The 18,219-nt window shown below is 62.6% G+C and overlaps 1 protein-coding gene across 1 annotated transcript; it reads left to right on the top strand.

The window, feature by feature from the left end:
* Positions 1-431: 431 nt before the first annotated feature.
* TTLL12 (tubulin tyrosine ligase like 12) lies at positions 432-17,598 on the top strand. Its single transcript, XM_086403170.1, has 14 exons — positions 432-675; positions 4,357-4,529; positions 6,568-6,766; positions 7,549-7,708; positions 7,791-7,924; positions 10,220-10,296; positions 11,328-11,444; positions 11,531-11,725; positions 12,032-12,143; positions 12,793-12,944; positions 13,343-13,424; positions 15,046-15,114; positions 15,623-15,761; positions 16,239-17,598. The coding sequence occupies exons 1-14, from the start codon at positions 469-471 to the stop codon at positions 16,388-16,390; spliced, it is 1,968 nt and encodes a 655-aa protein (XP_086259296.1). The 5' UTR covers positions 432-468; the 3' UTR covers positions 16,391-17,598.
* Positions 17,599-18,219: the final 621 nt, after the last annotated feature.

Raw genomic sequence — 18,219 nt, 5'->3', positions numbered from 1 at the left:
TCGGTGCCGTTCGGGGAAGCTGCTCTGCCCCGCGAGTATCTCTGAGCCTCCGTTTCCCCTTTCGGTGCAGTCTAGAGACCCATTCAGTTTCGACCACAGCCTCACTTCCGGCATCCGCCCAGACAGCCTCGGGCTGAACGAGAAGACACCTCCCCGACACCATCCGCGCGTGCGCACACGCCGGCAGCACCCCCCTCCCCAGAGCCACAAAGGCTCCGCCCCCGCGGGCTCACGCACGCGCACTTCTCGGGAGGCCCCGCCCCCCGGCTGCCCCGGCGGCCCTTCCGCCAGCCCGGCGCCAGGGCTTGTAGGCGGAGCTTGCGGGCCGAGACGGGCGGGGGCGGCGGGGTAACCCGGAGGAGGGCGGGGCTTGTGGGCCTCGGCGGGCGGGGCTTGCGGGCTGAGTTCGGAGGGCCGGGCCCGCGGACTCCGCGGCCGAGCTGGGCTTCTGGCGCTGGCGGTGGCGCCATGCAGGCCGACCCGACGCCGGAGCGCAGCAGCCGGGTCCTGACGCCAGAGCCGGAGCCGGAGCCGGGCTCAGAGTCGGTCCTCGACCCTGAGCAGGATGCGCGGGCGGCTCTGGCCGAGTTCGCGGCGCTGCACGGCCCGGCGCTGCGTGCGTCGGGAGTCCCAGAGCGGTACTGGGGCCGCCTCCTGCACAAGCTGGAGCACGAGGTGCGGGTTGGGGCGCCGCGCGGGGAGGCCCGGGGTGCAGAGCGGGCCCGGGGCGCCCCCGGGAAAGTCTGGGTGCGGGCCCTCGCGGCGCGCACGCAGCGTCCCGAGCGCGCCGCCAGGGTGGGTGGCTCTGGACTTTTCTACCTGGGAGGGTGTGGTCAGCGGGCCGGCTCCGGGCCGAGAACCGCTCGGGTGGGGCGGCCAGGGTCCCCCCCCGCGGAGGACGCGAGAGGGTGGGGGAGCGCGCCGGGGGAAGTTGGCGGCGTGGAGATGGGAGGGAAGGCGCGTTCCCGGGCGGGCTTGGGTGAGACGCGCACGGGGAGAGTCGGGGGCCGGCGTGGATGGACGACGCAGGAGATGCATGGATCCGGAGATTTGAGCATGGCTTGATGCCCAAACGCCTTAAACTTTCACTTCCGTGGCGGTTTGGGGCCTAAGAGCGGCGGCCGGACCCTCTACCTGTGGCCCCGGTCTTGCCAACACTTGGGGCTGGGCCAGGGCTGCGGCGAGAACTGGAACTAAAATGAACTTTGGCTTCCGTTGTGCGTGCCAGGCCCTGGGCTGCGTCCTCCACAATCCGAGCCCAAAGCAGCCCTGTGAGGATTAGGATCCATCACCCCTTTCCTGCAGTTGAGAAGACTGAGGCTCGGAGAGAGGAAGTGACCCTCCTAAGGTCTGTCCGACCTCAGAACTAGAAGCTTTCTTCATAGAATTCTTTCGTGTTCCTTCATTTGATTTGAGCCCCAGGTCACCGTCATCTTGCTGATTAAGGAAAACTGAGGCTGTGGGAGGCAGAGACGGCATCTAAACAAAAATGAAAAGAGCTCGGAGACTACCCTGGCAGTCCGGACTCCACGCTTCCAGTGCAGGGGGCAGGGGTTCAATCCCACATGCGCCATGGCACAACCGAAAAGTTTAAAAAAAAAAATTATTTTTTAAGAGCCCGGATGCTTCGAGGGTCTCCGTTGTAGGGACAGCTCCTTTCTGCTGGCCTGTGCTCTAGCTTCTACCTCCGAAGGGTCTCTCCAGGGTCCTAGCTGAGGGGTCAGCCCTGGGTTTTGGTGGTTTGCCCAGATGCTGAAGCCAGAGCACATTCACGGGCCCCTGTTGGGACCTTCTGAGCTGGAGCCAGGCCCTTTCTGGGCTGCTTCCTGGGTCAAGACAGACTGAGCCGTGCAAGTGGTGAATTGGGACCCCAGAGGCAGCTGGGTGAACCCCACCCTCTCAGCCAGACTCTGGACTTCTGACATGGGGAAGGAGGGTTGGACCAAGTACCTTCCTGTTCAAAACAAGAGTAGGTGCTATAAAAAAGATACAGTGTTACTGGCACCTGCCTTTTGTAACAGTAAATTTTCCCCTCAAGCCCGCCCTCCATTTGCCAGCATTTCCCACGCACTTGCCCTAGTCCCAGCCTCTGCTGTGCAGGAGGGGACCGCAGCAGCTTGTAAGGATAAAATGGTCTTCTGGTGCTGGGTGAATGGATCACGAGGTGGAAACACCCCAGCCCTGGCCCTGCCAGCCTCCGTGGGCAGTGAAGTCGCTCGTGCAAGTCACTTGCCCGTCTTGAGTCCAAGTCCAGGAGACATGGCCCGAGCTCCCACGGTCTTGGTGGAGTCTGGGTGCAGAGGTGTGCCCGGCATGTAGTCACTGGAGTGTAATGTCCCCTCCATCCTGGCCACCGTTGCTCTGCTCAGGGGCACCCAGTACTTTTCCATGGCCCTCCCTTGCTGGGGTGACGGGCAGACCTGTGAGTCACCACTTTGCCAGACCCGGACCTGCAGCCCTCCTTCTAACAGACGTGCTGCTGGGGGCCCAGGTGTGGGGGAGGATGTTTGCTGGCAGAACAGGCACCTGCTGACCGAGGAAGGGGGGCCCCTCCTGCCCCCTCTGGCTTGGAAACCAGGGGGAGTGTTTTGAAATCAATTTCAGCTCTTTCTGGCGGGGAACTTCCCTGCTGCAAAAACCACTCCCCTCCCCTACCTCAGTAGGGACTCCTCCAGACCCTCTGTGAAGGGATGGTGGTCACAGGGATGGTATCACAGCTGGGAGAGGGCAGGCCCTACACTGCCCCCTCCCCCTTGTCAGGTTTGGGCGTGGAGGGATGGAGATTTGGGGTTCTGGGTTGGACTCCAGCCTCTGAGCTGTTCTCTTCTAAACTTCAAACCAGAGAAAGGGTTGTGGCTTCCCCCGCCTCCAGACTTTCTGGGGGGCTGGGGGTTCAAGACTCCATCCCAGAAAGTGCCCTAGCTCCCCTGGGATGCACCTGACCAGCTCCACAACCCTTCCTGCCCCAGCTATTCTGCCTGGAGTCCTCACACCACCACCTGACGACCTTCCTGGTACTTTCCTGGTGGCCCTGTGTCTTAAGACTTCGCGCTCCCAATGCAGGGGGCCCAGGTTTGATCCCTGGTCAGAGAACTAGAGCCCAGAGTCTGCAACTATAAGATTCCACATCAGAGACCTGGAGCAGCCAAATCAGTTAATCTTCTGCTTCCTTCACCACTCACTTCAGAGGACGGCGCCCCTGCAGGGGTTATCTCGGCCTCTCAGATGGCCCCTCCTGGCTCTCTGTCATCAGCTCCCAGGGCAAGGTCATACGTCACTCATCCTCACACCCCCAAGTGCCTGTCCTGCCCAGCACGTCAGCGCTGCTCGTGCCTGAATGGATGGCTGATTGCCAGCTGCCGAGATGAGTGTGTCTCCTCTTTTTAGTGGAGTCGTGGGAAGTACATTTTAGGGGCATCTGGTCTTTGTTGAGTCCCTCTGTGTGCCGTTGGATTTGATGTGTTGCTGTCAGCTCCCCTGGAAGGTGGCTGGTGTCCCTTCGCTGCTGAGAGACTAGGCTCAGAAGTGTCATGGTGGCAAGTGCTTACACGGTAGCTTTTATGCTCTCTGTGTGTGTGAATCATCTAACCCTCCCAACAAGTCACAGGTAGATCCTAATATTCCCATTGTATGGATGGGGAAACTGAGGCATGGAGTGGCTCAGTGACCTGCCGACTTGTGGCAGACACAGGGTCTTGAGTGTGGCCATGTGGAGACCAACTGGCTTGTCCCCTTCACCAGCTGCAAGTGGCTTGCGGTTGCCAGGGAAACAAGGAAACCCAGACCCTTTCCTTTTGTCCCATTCTGGCCCAGGGCCCCAGGAGACCAGCACCAGGCCCTGCTTGGTGCAGACTTGGGTGGCTGTGGCTGCAGGGCGCTCTTGAGCACCCCCCACCCCCTCGCCCCTGTTTCCTTCCGAATCTCCTCCGCTGCCCTGGCGTTGGGTTGGTAGTTCTGGTGAGAACAAAGCTGAGCTGAAGTCCCTGGCCCGCCACGATCCTGCCTCTTCCAGGCATTGTGAGCAGAGCCGCCCCCTCCACCTTCTGGGCCGCATTTTCCCTGTGAAGCAGGAGCCCAGACTGGCTGCCACTGAGAGGTGTACGCGGGCGGTCCCTCCCCCAGGCGCGGGTCCCACAGGCTGGGGCACCCTGATAACGGTGCCCGTGTTGGCGGGGGAGGTGAGGACCTTGTTCCCACTGATTGGGAACCTGTCTCCTGGGTGTAAGATGGGCAGCTGGACAGTAAAGAGGCCCTGTCCTCCTCGGGGCTCAGTTCATCCCAGAGGCCAGGGTGTGGTGGAAAGAACGGAGCAGGAACGGGGTGTCCTGCCAATGGCCCCCTGCCTCTGGCCCCCAGGTTTTCGATGCTGGGGAGATGTTCGGGATCATGCAGGTGGAGGAAGCCGAAGAGGAGGAGAGTGAGGATGAGGCGGCCCAGGAAGCGCGCAAGAAGCCCAACCCCGGCGGCGAGCTCTGCTACAAGGTCATCGTGACCAATGAGAACGGGCTCCAGGCGGCCGACCCCAACAGGTAAGGAGCTGAGGGCGGGACCCTCTTATCCGCGCCTCTGCTCCCTCTTGAAGGATGTCACCCCGGCCGTCGCCCCCGGGAGAAGCAGTTCCTGCGGGCGCTTTTGCTCCTCCAGGCCAGGCCACTGGCCACTTAAGCTGGCCTGAGACGAGGTGCATGGCGGCTGCTGTGTTTCCAGCTGGACTTCAGGGCCCAATCGGCCCTGACACCGATGATGTTCCTGTGTTCGCCGTGTTTCGTACCGTCTGCAGAGCGGCCTCCCCCCAGGTGCCTCTTAACCTGTCCCAGCGGTCCCACTGACCACATGTGGCGAGGTCCCATCTTGCTAGTGAGGACCCCGTGGGAACGGGCTCACCCAGGATCGCACAGCTGGTCACAGGTGTGGGTGTCATCCCAGGGCCGTCTTAACTCATGAGCCTGGGCTTTTCCAGGGACCCAGCCCCCGGACCTCCCCACTGGTCCTGCTGAATCTGGTCTCTGTGTAGGAGCCCTGAACTTCACATCAGTGAATGTGAGCAGCGTGGCCTGGTTGATTCCTCGAGTCGGGACTCGGGGTTGAGGGGGCAGAGGTGAGCCTGGGCCTTGCACGGGGCCCCAGGGTAGAAAGGCCAGGACTAGGACTGGAGCCCAGGATTCCTGCCTTCCAGGGGCCAGAGGGACTGTCCTCAGCCAGGACAGGCGTAACTTTGTTGAAACTCCGGGCAGGGTGGTGGGGGAGGAACTTGCCAGCCCCTGCGGGCGCCTGGGCGTCTGTGTCCGTAGCTCTTCCTGCTTTCCCAGCTCCTTCACCGGCCCCTGGTAGGGTGGGAGGGGCCACACGCGTAATTAGAGCAGCCAGGCACTACCACCCACATGTTCTCTGACTCAGAAACTCATTAAGTTCAGTACAGCAGACCTGTGCCTGTGCCCACTCCGTTCCCACCTGTGCCGGCCGTGGGACTCAGGCCCAGCGGCCTCCTCAAGGGGCTCCCTGCCTCCCTGCCCCCTCCACTCACACTAGCAGGCAGGTCTGAAGACGGATGGGCATGGTGTCGAGGTTGGGAGCATGGCTCTGGGCCCTGTCTGCCCTAGGACCTTTGTGAGTCTCCCCCAGTGCTCAGGCCCAGCCTCCGTCCGCTCCCGCACCCACCGTGCCCGGCAGCCCCTGTGTGTGTCTGCCTGGGTCACCCCCAGGTGCTCCTGGCTCCGTGCACAAGGGCAGAAGTAAGTGTTCGTTTGTTTCAGGATGTGCTAACAGAAAATGTGAGTGCAGCGAGCTGGCCCCCACCTGCAGGACTGGAGTGTTCGCTGTTCCTTTTGCTTTAGTGGGGTGGGGAGACCAGAGCTGCTTCCCCAGCAGGCAGAACCCTGTGCATTGGGGAGTCCATGTCCAGCTAGGCTGGGGTGGTATCGGGCAGCCTGACTGGTGGGCTGGGGGCAGGCAGGGCCTCGGGCCTACAGGGGAACTCCTCGCCCTCCAACGAGGTGGTGTGGGAGCCACGTAGCCGGCCCAGGAGACTCGACAGGGTGGGCTTCCTGTCTGGACACATGAGGACTTGAAGCCTCTCCTGCACAAGGCCTTGGCACCTCCTGAGCAATGCCCAGAGGTCCCGGGTGAGCACAAGCAAGTGAACTCTGAGTGGGGCTTCTTTGCGCATTGGCCTGCAGGTAGCAAGGTGGGGGGCATGGGCCCACTTTCTAGCAGCTCAGAATCCAGCCAAGGACACTTCATGTTCACCGTGATCACTGTAATAGTCAATCCCTCAACGCACGAGGACCCGATGGAGGCGGCCAGCTGTTTGTCTCATTTGATCCTCACAGCAGCCCCATGACGGGGTGGGTAGGGATGTGTTGCCCTGTTTGAGAAACTGAAAGGGGTGGGAGTTTCCCAGACTGAAACAGTGGGGGAGCCAGACCCCCACCCAGGCCCAGTGCCGGGTCCAGGCCACAGCTCCGGCCTCCTCCTTGAGGGGCTGCCCCTCCGCTGGCCCTCGCCCAGACCCCTTCTTGCCTTGCCGTGTGGTAGCCTCACCCACCCCTCCGTGGCCTGTTCCCGCAGCATCTTCCTCATCGACCACGCCTGGACGTGCCGCGTGACGCACGCCCGCCAGCAGCTGCAGCAGGTGCCGGGGCTCCTGCACCGCATGGCCAACCTGATGGGCGTCGAGTTCCACGGCGAGCTGCCCAGCGCCGAGGCCGTGGACCTGGTGCTAGAAGAAATGTGGAAGTTCAACCAGACCTACCAGCTGGCCCACGGGGTGAGCGGGCAGCCGGGCCCCAGGGGAGGCAGATGGGCCTGCGCGACCTCATGCTGTCGGGGCTGGCAGGAGATGGTCCCCTGACCCCGCAAGCGAGCAGACCCCCTTCTCGTGGCCAGTGGGAGCTGCCCTGGTTCCCTGCGACTTCATCGTGGGCCTGTTACTCTTTGCTCTGGGCCAGCCAGTGCCGGAGACCCAGGTATCCACGTGGCCTTGGACACAGCCTTGTCCCAGACCCCTAGACGTGAGCCCAGTGACCTGGCTGTCTCTTTCCCAGTGCCTGCTGGTTCCAGCACACTCTTAAATACCCTTAGTGATTTCTTCCTGCCTTCAGCAGTAGAGTCCAGTCCCTTCAGCATGCTCTGAGGCTTACATCACTCCCAGCACACCCCCAGACCCACCTTCACGCACCAGCCCCCTACTACTTCCAGCCTGGGAAAAGACAGAAGTTGTTTCTCGTGATCGCAGCTGTCACCTCCTCCAGGAAGCCTTCCCTGAACTCTGCATCCTCCCCCTGGGGCGCACACAAAACCAAGCACCCCCATGTGGCTGCTAGGCTAAGTGCCTGCTTTACACATAGCTTTACCCAACCCGTGATCACACAGCAGTCCCCTGGCCCGGCAGCCTTGTGTTCAGGGGACTGGAGGTGTGCCTGGTGGGTGTCCCAGGCCCTGAGAGTCAAGTGTAGACAGGCTGGCGGCCGGTGTTCGGGTCGTGAACGCCGGGAAAGGTGCGGGGACCGGAGGACCTGTAGGTGAGGGTGGTGTGTGCTCCGCCCGCAGACGGCTGAGGAGAAGGTGCCCGTGTGGTACATCATGGATGAGTTCGGGTCGCGCATCCAGCACGCAGACGTGCCCAGCTTTGCCACCGCCCCCTTCTTCTACATGCCCCAGCAGGTGGCCTACACGCTGCTGTGGCCCCTGCGGGACCTGGACACGGGCGGTAAGTGGGGCCCCGCCACCCCCCAAGGAAGGGCCGGCCACTCTCCTGCCGCCCCGCTGACAGCCCACGTGTCCTGGTGCAGAGGAGGTGACCCGGGACTTCGCCTACGGAGAGGCCGACCCGCTGATCCGGAGGTGCATGCTGCTGCCCTGGGCCCCCACCGACCTGCTGGACCTCAGTTCATCCACGCCCGAGCCGCCCGCCGAGCACTACCAGGTGGGACCTTGGCCCTGACCCCCTGGGCCTGTTTGCCCGGTGGCTTCTGGAACCTCCTCCGCCAGGTCACCAAATATGGCCAAGCCGCAGCTGGCTGCCGTGGGAGGTAGAGAGGAGTCTGGGGGTGTCTGCGAGACAAGGGGCTCAGAGCTCGGCAAGTGAACATGAGCTGCGTGTGGCCGCACCGCTTGGCATCAGCTCAGCCCACAGCCCAGGGTCGCGATGCTGGGAACTGTCCTTCTGGAGGCGGGGGTGGAGCTGGTGGACGGCGTGGGGCATGCAATACTGCTGCTCCTCGTTATGGGGTCTGGGGTGGGGGCCGTGCAGCTGGGCTGTGAATCCCGGCTTGGGACCATTCCCTTGTCTCCTGACACCTCCCTCACCAGGGCTGTGAGGACACTGTTTACACATGGCACGGTATGTTTTCATGGTGCATAGTAGGCCCACAGGTGGTCATCACGAGCATTGTAGCTGCGGATGACAGTCCGTTGTCTGGGACCCACCCACAGGGCCAGGCTGGTGGGCAGTTCGTGCAGGGCCCGGCCCGTGGGGCAGGCCAGCCTAGGGAGCCAGGGTTGGTACAGCCGGGGGCAGGGCAGCAAGCGGAGCCAGTGGGAGCAGAACCAGGCAGAGCTGAGCAGGAATTAACACCCCAGCCCCTACTCCTCCTCCCCGCCTCTCATCTCCAGCCACTGCTTCTCATCAGCTCGTCCCAGTGAGAAACCGAGGGATGCACAAGCCTCTGCTTAGCACTTACGGGAGTGCTCAGCTGTAACCCTCACAGTACGACCTCCAGTCCTGTTGTATCGTTATGTAACGGGGGGTGAGGAAACTGATGCACAGAGAAATCAAGTAACTTGTCAAAGGCCACACGGCTGGCGGAAAAGCTGGAGTCCACACCCGGAGGGGCCTGGTGACTTGTGGGCCGAGGCTCTACCCTTTTCGCAGCATGCTGACGTTTCTCTGCCCCACACCAGTCCTTCAGACGCTCACCGAGGATGGTGAGAGGAGGAAATGAGCCAGTCCCGCGCTGACGAGCGGGCAGCGTGCCTGGAGTTAGCTGCCCCGTGCTTCTCTGACCGGGAGGGCTGGGCCGGCGCGCTGGGCCGCTTGGTACTTTTCCCTGTGAATTTAAGCCAGTGGTGATGGAGCCCTGTCAGAAACCCAGTGATCACCCTTCTTAATTCAGAGGTGTATTTCAGAGCCTCGTAGAGTGCCTGCACTTAGTAGGTGCTTATTAAACACTTGAATGAGTGCGTGAACGCAGAGGCGTGGTTGACGAGTGGCTTAGAGACAAAGACTTCCTGGTCTTGAGGTGGTTAAAGGAACGTGAATTGAAATCAGTAATTTGGGGGGGTTTAGGGGGAATGCCCCCCACTGGCCCAAGAAGAGGAGCAGAGTTCAGACACCGGTTTTCTTAAACATCCTGGCGATTTTTGACCCATTTGGGTCAGGCCTGTGCTCTGGGCCCTGGGGTTGCCTGTATTAGTCAGCTAGTGCCAGATAACAGTTTGTTCCGAAACATAGCTGCTCAGAGCAGCAGACGTTTGATTTGTCTTGCCTTCTGTGGAAAGGAGGTGGGGGGCAGCTTAGCTGGGCGTTTCTGGCCCTGGCTCGCTCGTGAGCACAGTCAGGCTGTCATCTGAGGCTTGGTCGGGCTGAGGACCAGCCCCCACGGGGCACACTCAGGCCTGGGAAGGCGGCGCTGGCTGTGGCTGGGGGGCCTCTTGAGTGTCCTTGGGACATGGAGGCTGACACTCTGGGAGGAAGTGACCGGAGGGGAGATGGGAGGAGGCCACAGGTCCTTTCACGAGTTTGCAGACTCCGCTTCTTCCCGTGGGTTATAAACACATCATTCAGCCCAGCCGGCGCTGAAGGGGAGATGCGTTATTAACTCTGCCTTTTGAAAGGAATGTCAGAAAGTATGTGAACAGGTTTTAAACCACCACGCCGCTTAACCCTCAGAGCAGCCCCTTCCCGGGACAGGCCCAGCACCTTCTGGGCAGCCTGTGACTTGGAAGAGGCGTTTAGAAGCGACGAGAAGGTTGAGAGCAGTGTCTACACTGTTCTTTTGACACCAAACAGGCTGTTCAGGACCTGAGGGACCTCGAGCCCCAGAATTCTGGGGCAGGAGTGATCAGAGGGCTCCAGGCACCCCAGCACCGAGAAGGGCTCTACCTGAGCCCAGGTGTACCCCCCAGGGTCACAGAAGTCTGGTGTGCGGGGGGAGGAGGCCTGTGCTCACTTGCTCCCTTTCTTGAAGCTCTCTTTCTACCTCCAGTGTTTCCTTTCTAGGCCATACTGGAGGAGAACAAGGAGAAGCTGCCCCTGGCCATCAGCCCTGCAGGGTACCCCTGCGACCACGTCTTCAAGTGCGTAGCCCGCCTGCACCCGCAGACTGTGACGAGACTTCTCCTCGCTGCCTTTCCTCACGCACTCCCCAGACTCCTGGGACATCCCCCATGCAGGCTGCCGCCTCCGGGCAGCACAGCACTGACAGGACCTCCAGGGCTAGGGTCTCAGGGTCACAGGGAGATGCCCGAGAAGGGAGGGTGAGCCGGGAGCCAGCCCATGCTGGGCACCCAGACGGCCAGGAGGGGTCACTCCCAGCTGTCTGCAGCTGTGGACTGGCAGCTTCCGTCAGGCCAGGTAGGCCTGCGAGCCCAGGGTGAAAGCAGACGGTCCATTTTACAGGCGAGGAAGTGGAGGTGCAGGGGGATGCCCCCACAGATAACAGAGCCACCTTGGGGCAGCTTGGCCTCCGTCTCCAGGGGGTCCCCTCCGTCTGGCTGCCCAAACCTCCTCACTCTGTCCCTTCCCCCCAGGCCCTGGGGGTTTCCTCCCGTCTGGCTGTCCTCCCCTTCCCCGAGGCCACCGCCCAACACCCCTCCGCTTCCTCTGGTCGGAGGCTGCACCAAGGCCCCACAGCCTCATCCCCAGCCATGACTGGCCATGAGCTAGATGCCTCGTGCTCGCTGTGCCTCTCCCCCCGCGCCTGGATCACTGTCCAGGTGGGGTCCTGTCTCCCTCCCGCTTTCACTCGCAGCCCCGTCGCTTTCACAGTGTGACCACATCTACCGCCCCTGGCAGACACGCACCCAGGCCTCCGCATCCTCTCCCCTGCCCAGGGCCAGGGCTGGTGCCAGCGTGGAATGAGGCCCAGGGGCGCCGGCTCGCTTCTCTGAGGGCAGCCCTCTAAGTGTGTCTGCCCACCCTGTTTGCATGTGGGAGGAACAAGCCCGGGTCAGGGAAACACTGGGGTTGTCCTGTTTCATGCTCAGGATGAGCACGAGGCGGCGGGCCCTGGGGTCCCGTCTCACAAGTGGGGGATGCGGGGTTGCCAGGGTCTGAGGGCCCCACCGCTGGGCGGGTGTGCAGTGTGACCGCAGCCCCTCCCCCGCAGGGTCTACACGGACATCCAGCAGGTGCTCAGCCACCTCACCCACCCGCGCTTCACCTTCACCCAGAGCGAGGCGGAAGCCGATGTCCTCTACAACTTCTCGCACTTCAAGGACTACAGGTGAGCCACCTCCCAGCCCAGGGCCCGGCCCGCCCGCCCCGGAAGCCGCCGCCTCCTGACCTGCGGCGCCTGCCTGGGCCCCGCAGGAGGCTGAGCCAGGAGAGGCCCAACGTGCTGCTGAACCAGTTCCCCTGCGAGAGCCTGCTGACGGTGAAGGACTGCCTGGCCTCCGTCGCACGCCGGGCAGGCGGCCCCGAGGGCCCGGCCTGGCTGCCCCGCACCTTCAACCTGCGCACGGAGCTGCCCCAGTTCATCAGCTACTTCCAGCAGCGGGAGAGGCGGTGAGTTCCCCCGCGCGCCCCGCTAGCTGAGACCCGCCCCCACCACCAACGCCCGGCAGGCTCCTGTGGCCCCCTCTCTGACCACCCCTGTCCCCCTCCGCCTGGCCCGCCCCATGGCCGAGCGCCTGCCACGTGCCCGTTACGGGGCTCAACGGCCCTTCCACCTAGAGGGCAGCTCCCTTGGCCTCAGCCAACTGCTGGCTCCCGAAGCCCAGCCTCTGAGGTCTCCTCTGGGACCTCTCCCTCGGCCCCCTCTGCAGCCGCAGTCCTGGGGACACACAGCCTAGCCAACTCCTCTGCTCCCAGGGGCGAGGACAACCACTGGATCTGCAAGCCCTGGAACCTGGCCCGCAGCCTGGACACCCACATCACCAAGAACCTGCACAGCATTGTCCGGCACCGCGAGAGCTCCCCCAAGGTGGGGCCTTGGGGCGCTGGGAGGTTGGGGGGAGGCCTGCTCTCAAGGGCGGGTCCTGGTGGCAGCGTCGTTGCTCAGCTGGGAGGAGTCGCTGCTTGCTGCCCTTGCCATCAGGGAGGGGGGCCCCCCCAGGGACCACCCACAGGAGGGAGGTGGCCAGGCCAGGGAGCCCCTCAGGGCCCTGGATGGAGTGCTGTAGTGACGGGGGGCCAGCAGTGGGGGAGGTGAAGGACACAGGTTCTGCTCCTGGACAGACAGAGGCCTGAGAGAGACAAGTCACCAGATGACCGCTAGGGAGGTTGCCAGCCCTGGGATGGGGAGCTGGTGGACTTCGGCTGAGAATTTGTTTCCAGTTTTCAAAGCCTAAAAATCCATGGTATCTTTTTTCTCAACTAATAATGAAGAGAAAGAGCTTGTTGCAGTTTAGACACAGGTGTGAAAAGACAGGGAGATGCAGAGTGCGGGGGGCAGATACCAAGTCGGGGGCCCTTGAGCCCGGGGTTGGGGGGAGGTAGGCTCGAGAGCGAGTCCGCTTCTGCAGGCGTGACCGCGCTCGGGTGTCCCTGGGCGCAAGCTGCAGCCAGGAGGCCGGGCCGCTCCATTCTGGCCGCGGCGAGAGGAGCACCCGCGAGCCTGCTTCCGTCCTCAGGTTGTGTCCAAGTACATCGAAAGTCCCGTCTTGTTCCTCCGGGAAGACGTGGGGAGGGTCAAGTTCGACATCCGCTACATCCTGCTGCTGCGGTCGGTTAAGCCCCTGAGGTTGTTCGTCTACGACGTGTTCTGGCTGCGGTTCTCCAACCGGTAATGAAGGCTGGGTGGCAGGTGGGTGGCTGGGCCGGGGATTGGGGGGAGCTGGGCTGGGGATTGGGGGGGTGCCCTTTTACTCTGGATGAGAACGCCCGGACCGGGGCTCCTTCTCCAGCAGGTACCCCACTGAGCCCGTTTCTGGTAACCGGCAGTAACCCTCCCCAAGTCAACCCCCTTCGTGTGACAGGCCCCCACCCCTGCACACCCTGTCGATGTTGAGAGACTTGCAGGGGTCTAGTGGTGAGCCCACAGGGGCCGTGGGACCACCCCGCCCGCTCTTATCAGGGGCAGAACAGATGCTTGGCTAGGGGGCTCTGAGCGCCTGCCTGCCTACCCCGCTGGGACCGGCCGCGCTCAGGACCGACTTGAGTGTCCGTCTGCTTGTCCTGCAGGCCCTTTGCCCTCAACGACCTGGACGACTACGAGAAGCATTTCACTGTCATGAACTATGACCCGGAAGTGGTGCTGAAGCAGGTGAGCCCTGGCGGGGCCTGGGGAGCCGGGTCCCTGTGGAGGCTGATGCAGACGGGACCCCACGCCTGTCAGCGTGTCTTCCGGGCCGGCTGTGTACTGGTCCGGGGAGCTGCCCTCTGGGACCTGCGGCTCCTCCCACCACTGCCCCCAGCGCTCGGAGGGGCACACGACGCTCAGCTCAGGTCGAGATAAGTTCCCTGGTTCGTGTTGCACGGCCCCCAGGGCGGGTGGCTGCTGCTGGCCTATGACCCCGCCTGGACCCTCTGTCTTCCCTGGGCTGCCTGGGTGCCTCGAGCAACAGGACATGGGGGCAAAGCTTCTTTGAGATGAGGGCATCAACCCCCAGCTGGCCTGCGGAGCACCTGGGGTCAGTGAGGGAGGCTGCACCGGGCAGAGGAGGGCCCAGCTCCCGGTGGAGGAAGAGAGCCCGGAGGCGTGTTGGTCCTGACTGTTCAGGGCAGACAGGAGGTAGGGCACAGCCGCTCTCCGCCCTGCCCCGTACCGCCCTGCCCCGTACCGCCCTGCCGTGGCCCTGTGGCCCCCACTTCCAGAAAGCAGCTGCTCCTGAGCATGGGGCTATTACTTCCCAGGCACACGGTGATGTGTTAGTAAACTGAACTCTGTGTATGTGTATGAGTCACTTCGTTGTGTCCCACGCTTTGTGACACACTCCCCCTCCCGCCCCCGCCAGTCTCTCCATGGAATTCTCGAGGCGAGAATACTGGAGTGGGTTGCCACGACCCAGGGATCAAACCCAGGTCTCCTGTATCACAGGCAGATTCTTTACATTCTGAGCCACCAGGGAAGCCCTGAGCTGTGCTCAACACTCGCTGTTCTGTGTGTGTGATATCCTCTGGGGGGCCCTGCGCTGTCAGAGGGGCCAGGCCATGTGCCCACCCAGCAGGGCTGCTGCTGCATGTCCCTCCTCTTGTCCAGTGCTGTGTTGGCAGCTGGTCCCTAGGACCCGGAGCTCTGGAATATAACTCAGGTCATTTCTGAGGCCTGAGCGCCTTCCCTCTGTGGAGCAGGCGTCATCCTGAGGGTCACATCTCCTCTGATGCCCCGCATGGGGGATGCATGTCCAGCAGGGTGTGGACGCTGGGCTTCCTTAGGGAGCCTGTCTTGGTCCTCTGTGGGAGGAACCTGAGCTGACGACCGGCGTGCTCAGGTGTGTGCTGGGTGCAGTCTTGGCCTGAGAAGCCCTTGCTGTCTCTGCAGGTATTCTGAGCCATTGCTGAGCTCAGACATGGGCCCTGCAGGGTCAGGTCCGAGTTCTGCTTCCAGTGACCATTCTGAGAGGGACATGGTGACCCGTTGGCCGGCCCTTTGGGCATTCACTGCCTCACTGGAACCTCACAGCCACCTGCAAAGCAGGGCGAGGAGCACTGTCCCATTTTATAGATGGAAACACTGAGACCTTGGGAAGTAAACGTGTCCAGAGCTCAGACCCCGTCTCCTGCCCCCGATTGTGCCTACAGGGGTGGAGCTGGAGAGGCTGTGGGCGCCTTCCTGGGCCCCAGCGAGTGTCAGCTCTGTGTGAAGGCAGGGCAGGCCAGGCCTCTCTCGTCCCTGCCCAGAGGAGACCCCGGGCGGAGTGTGACGGGCCCTGTGTCTGTTGTAGGTACACTACAACGAGTTCATCCCAGAGTTTGAGAAGCAGTACCCAGAATTCCCCTGGAAGAGCGTCCAGGTGAGTGCTGGCCAACCTTGAGGGGCCAGGGCTTGCCTCGTGGGCCGTGTCGGGCACGTGGGGGGCCTTCGCCTCCTCTTGGTGGTCCTGCTCCTCCACCAGAGGGGGAGTGTACGGGCGAGACCCCCGTCCTCCCCTCTGGCCCTAGTGGGGTGTCACGAGGGCTCCTTGGGGAGGGGAGGAGCCAGGCAGCGTCTTCAGGACCACCCTTGGAACAGACACGGGCTCTGTGCATCCCAGGAATCGCACACTTGGGGGGATACAGGCTGGTCCCCCCATCCTGCCATGACAGCTCTGAGGTGGGGGTACACAGGTCTGCAGGGAGTGGGTACCAGGTGAGAGGGCAGCGAGAGTCAGGCAGAGGTGGCTGCAGCCGCGTCATGAAGGACGTCGGAGGAGGTGACGTGGCCGCTTGGAGACCAGGGCTCAGGAAGGGCTGCTCTGAGGGGCTGGTCCCAGCGTCAGCCTGCAGGCCCCCTGACCCTGTCTCCCCCTCCCCCGGCCCCAGGCTGAAATCTTCCAGGCCTTCACGGAGCTGTTCCAGGTGGCGTGTGCCAGGCCGCCCCCGCTGGGCCTCTGCGACTACCCCTCATCCCGGGCCGTGTACGCGGTTGACCTCATGTTGAAGTGGGACAGTCGTCCCGATGGTGAGGGGGCTCCCCAACCCCACCCCCATTTACCCAGAGCTGATCCTCCAGCCGCCACGCCAGCCCCCCAGGGACAGGGAGAGGGTGCTGTTGCCTCGGCCTGGTCCACGCTATCCTGTGTCCCTTTTCTCTGATTAGCCCAGAGACCTGGATCAGAGGAGGCCCACCCTGAGGGTCCGCAGCCTGCAGGGTGGAGCACAAGGAGGAAAGGGAAGCGGGTGGCCGTGGTGTCAGGAGAGGGCTCGTGAGGAAAGGCGCCCTGCATGCGAGGAGAGGGGGCCCAGGGTCCCACTGAACTAGGCATCTGAGCAGGGTGTGGTGGCTCGTGGCACTCCCGGGGTTGGAGGCAGCCCCGGTCTTCCCCCTGCCAGAGCAGGCTTCAGGCCAGGCCCCCCAGAGAAGCCTCGCGGCCCCCAGCACCCCCGTCCCAGGCCCCCGCTCCTCGGAGTAAGACAGCCCGTGCTCCTGTGCCATCAGGGGAGCGGGCGATGCAGCCGCAGATCCTGGAGGTGAACTTCAACCCGGACTGTGAGCGGGCCTGCAGGTACCACCCGAGCTTCTTCAACGACGTCTTCAGCACCTTGTTCCTGGACGAGCCCGACGGCTGCCCCGTCACCCGCCTCCTCTAGGCACCGCTGGCCCTCCTGCGAGTGCTTGTGGGCAGATTCCAGCCTCAGTTCTCGGAGCTGCTTCTGCAAAGTGTCCCCCCACACCCCCCACGAGCCATCGTCCCAGCCTCCCACCCTGGGGCTCGGGGGCCCCCCTCCGCTCGGTCAGGCCCCAGCCCACGTGCCCCTTTCCAGCGTCTGTGCAGTGGTCAGTATCAGCTCAGCCAAGGGCTTTATCCGAGAGAGCTTGGTCCCTGGGGTGCTGTGCTTCCAGAGGTGTTTGTGAAAGGGGTTCCAGGGAGCACGACAAGGTGTCCTCAGGAAGGAGGTCCCCAGGAACACTCGTGGGAACCCAGATGCTAACAGGAGACTGGCTGTTACCACGCTCCACCCCAGATCCTGGGACAGTCGTCCCCAGATCACCCCAGGGAGCTGGCTTCTCAGAGCCAAACTTCTCGCCCCCAGAGTCGAACCTTCACCAGCAAAACCTCCCTTGAGGCTCCAGGGCGGGAGCCCACTGCCCTCGGCTGCTGTTGCCATTCCATCCGGGCCCATGGACAGGCCGCAGTGTGGTGCCAGATCCTCCCAGCCCACTGGGCCCCACAGGGGTCCTCCTCTCATCTGAGGTTGGCTGGGACACTCTGGTGAGGGGGCTCGGGGACAGGCGGACAGCAGATACCAGGCGGTGGATGGCTGAGAAAGACAATTCCAGGGAGAACTTGGTGTTTCGGTCAGAGGCTGCCTTCCACCAGTGAGTCAAAAAGTGAGATTTTTGTTACTTTTTCATTTATGGGAAGAAAACGCAGAATTCTTGTTCTTCATTATGTTTCTGGAATTTTGAGTCCATTTGCAGCATAGTTTGTATAGCCACTGTGTACCCAGGCCCAGCTCACCAGACGGTGGGTCCGACTTCTGTAGGGGAGCTGCCTGCAGAGCTTTCACTCGCACGCGCGTGTGCGTGTGTTGAGGGGGGGCGGTGCTTGTTTCACTCTGAAGCCAAGAGTGATCCTTGTAGCAGAACTGGACTTGACTGTGCCGCCCACCTGTGTCTGCCGGGGCGTGTCTGTCCATCCTGTCTGTTACCGCAAGTTCAGCCTGTGTCCCGGGGAAGCACCCCTCCCTCCAGCCGAGCAGAGGTTGGAGGGCAGGATGCCTCGTCTCTGGTCTTCCCCGCAGAGAGCTGCCGTGTCCTGTCTGCTCCTGATTTGCAGTAAAGCCCGCTTTCTGTGCCTCCGCCTCCCTTTTCTCCTCGGGGCCCTGGAGCCCAGGCCTGCCTGGTCTGTCAGTTGTTTCCCGCTGGGTGTCGAAGAAAACCAGAGTACCAGGAGGAGGGCTTTGAGAAGGGGCTTTCCCGGTGGCGCAGTGGGGAGGAGTGGCCTGCCAGTGCAGGAGGCGTGGGAGACACAGGTTCGATCCGTGGGTCAGGAAGATCCCCTGGAGGAGGAAGTGGCAACCCGCTCCACTCTTGTTGCCTGGGAGATCCCATGGACAGAGAGCCCTGCCGGGCTACAGTCCATGGGGTCACAGAGTCAGACGCGGTTGAGTATGCACAAACGTCCTTTGAAAAACAGAAGTAACGAGGTGGTGTTCAGGTCTCCACGTCCGTGTCTAGTCTGTTTGGGTTTGGGTGCTTTAAACAACTGAAATCTCTCGGTTCTGCAGGTTGGGGTGGCCTAAGGTCAAGGGGACCCTCTTCCTGACTCCGTCAGCTGTCTTCTCACTGTGTCCTCATGTGATGGATGAGGGAGGTTTCTGGGGTCTCTTAAAAGGGCTCTAATCCCATTCATGGGGGCCCCACCCTCATGAGCTAGTCACCTCCCAAAGGCCCCACCAAGCAACCTCTCACTGGG

The sequence above is a fragment of the Bos grunniens genome, chromosome 5 (assembly GCF_055505025.1).
Source record: "Bos grunniens cultivar Pamir isolate PY7600 chromosome 5, Bosgru_T2T1.0, whole genome shotgun sequence".
Taxonomy (NCBI): domain Eukaryota; kingdom Metazoa; phylum Chordata; class Mammalia; order Artiodactyla; family Bovidae; genus Bos; species Bos grunniens.
This window is presented reverse-complemented; position numbering and strand designations above follow the sequence as displayed.

Coding starts and splice junctions, on each gene's coding strand:
- TTLL12 (XM_086403170.1), top strand. CDS start 469: ATGCAGGCCGACCCGACGCCGGAGCGCAGCAGCCGGGTCCTGACGCCA. Junction 12,945..13,342: donor TGGCTGCGGTTCTCCAACCG/GTAATGAAGGCT, acceptor CTTGTCCTGCAG/GCCCTTTGCCCTCAACGACC. Junction 15,115..15,622: donor TCCCCTGGAAGAGCGTCCAG/GTGAGTGCTGGC, acceptor CCCCGGCCCCAG/GCTGAAATCTTCCAGGCCTT.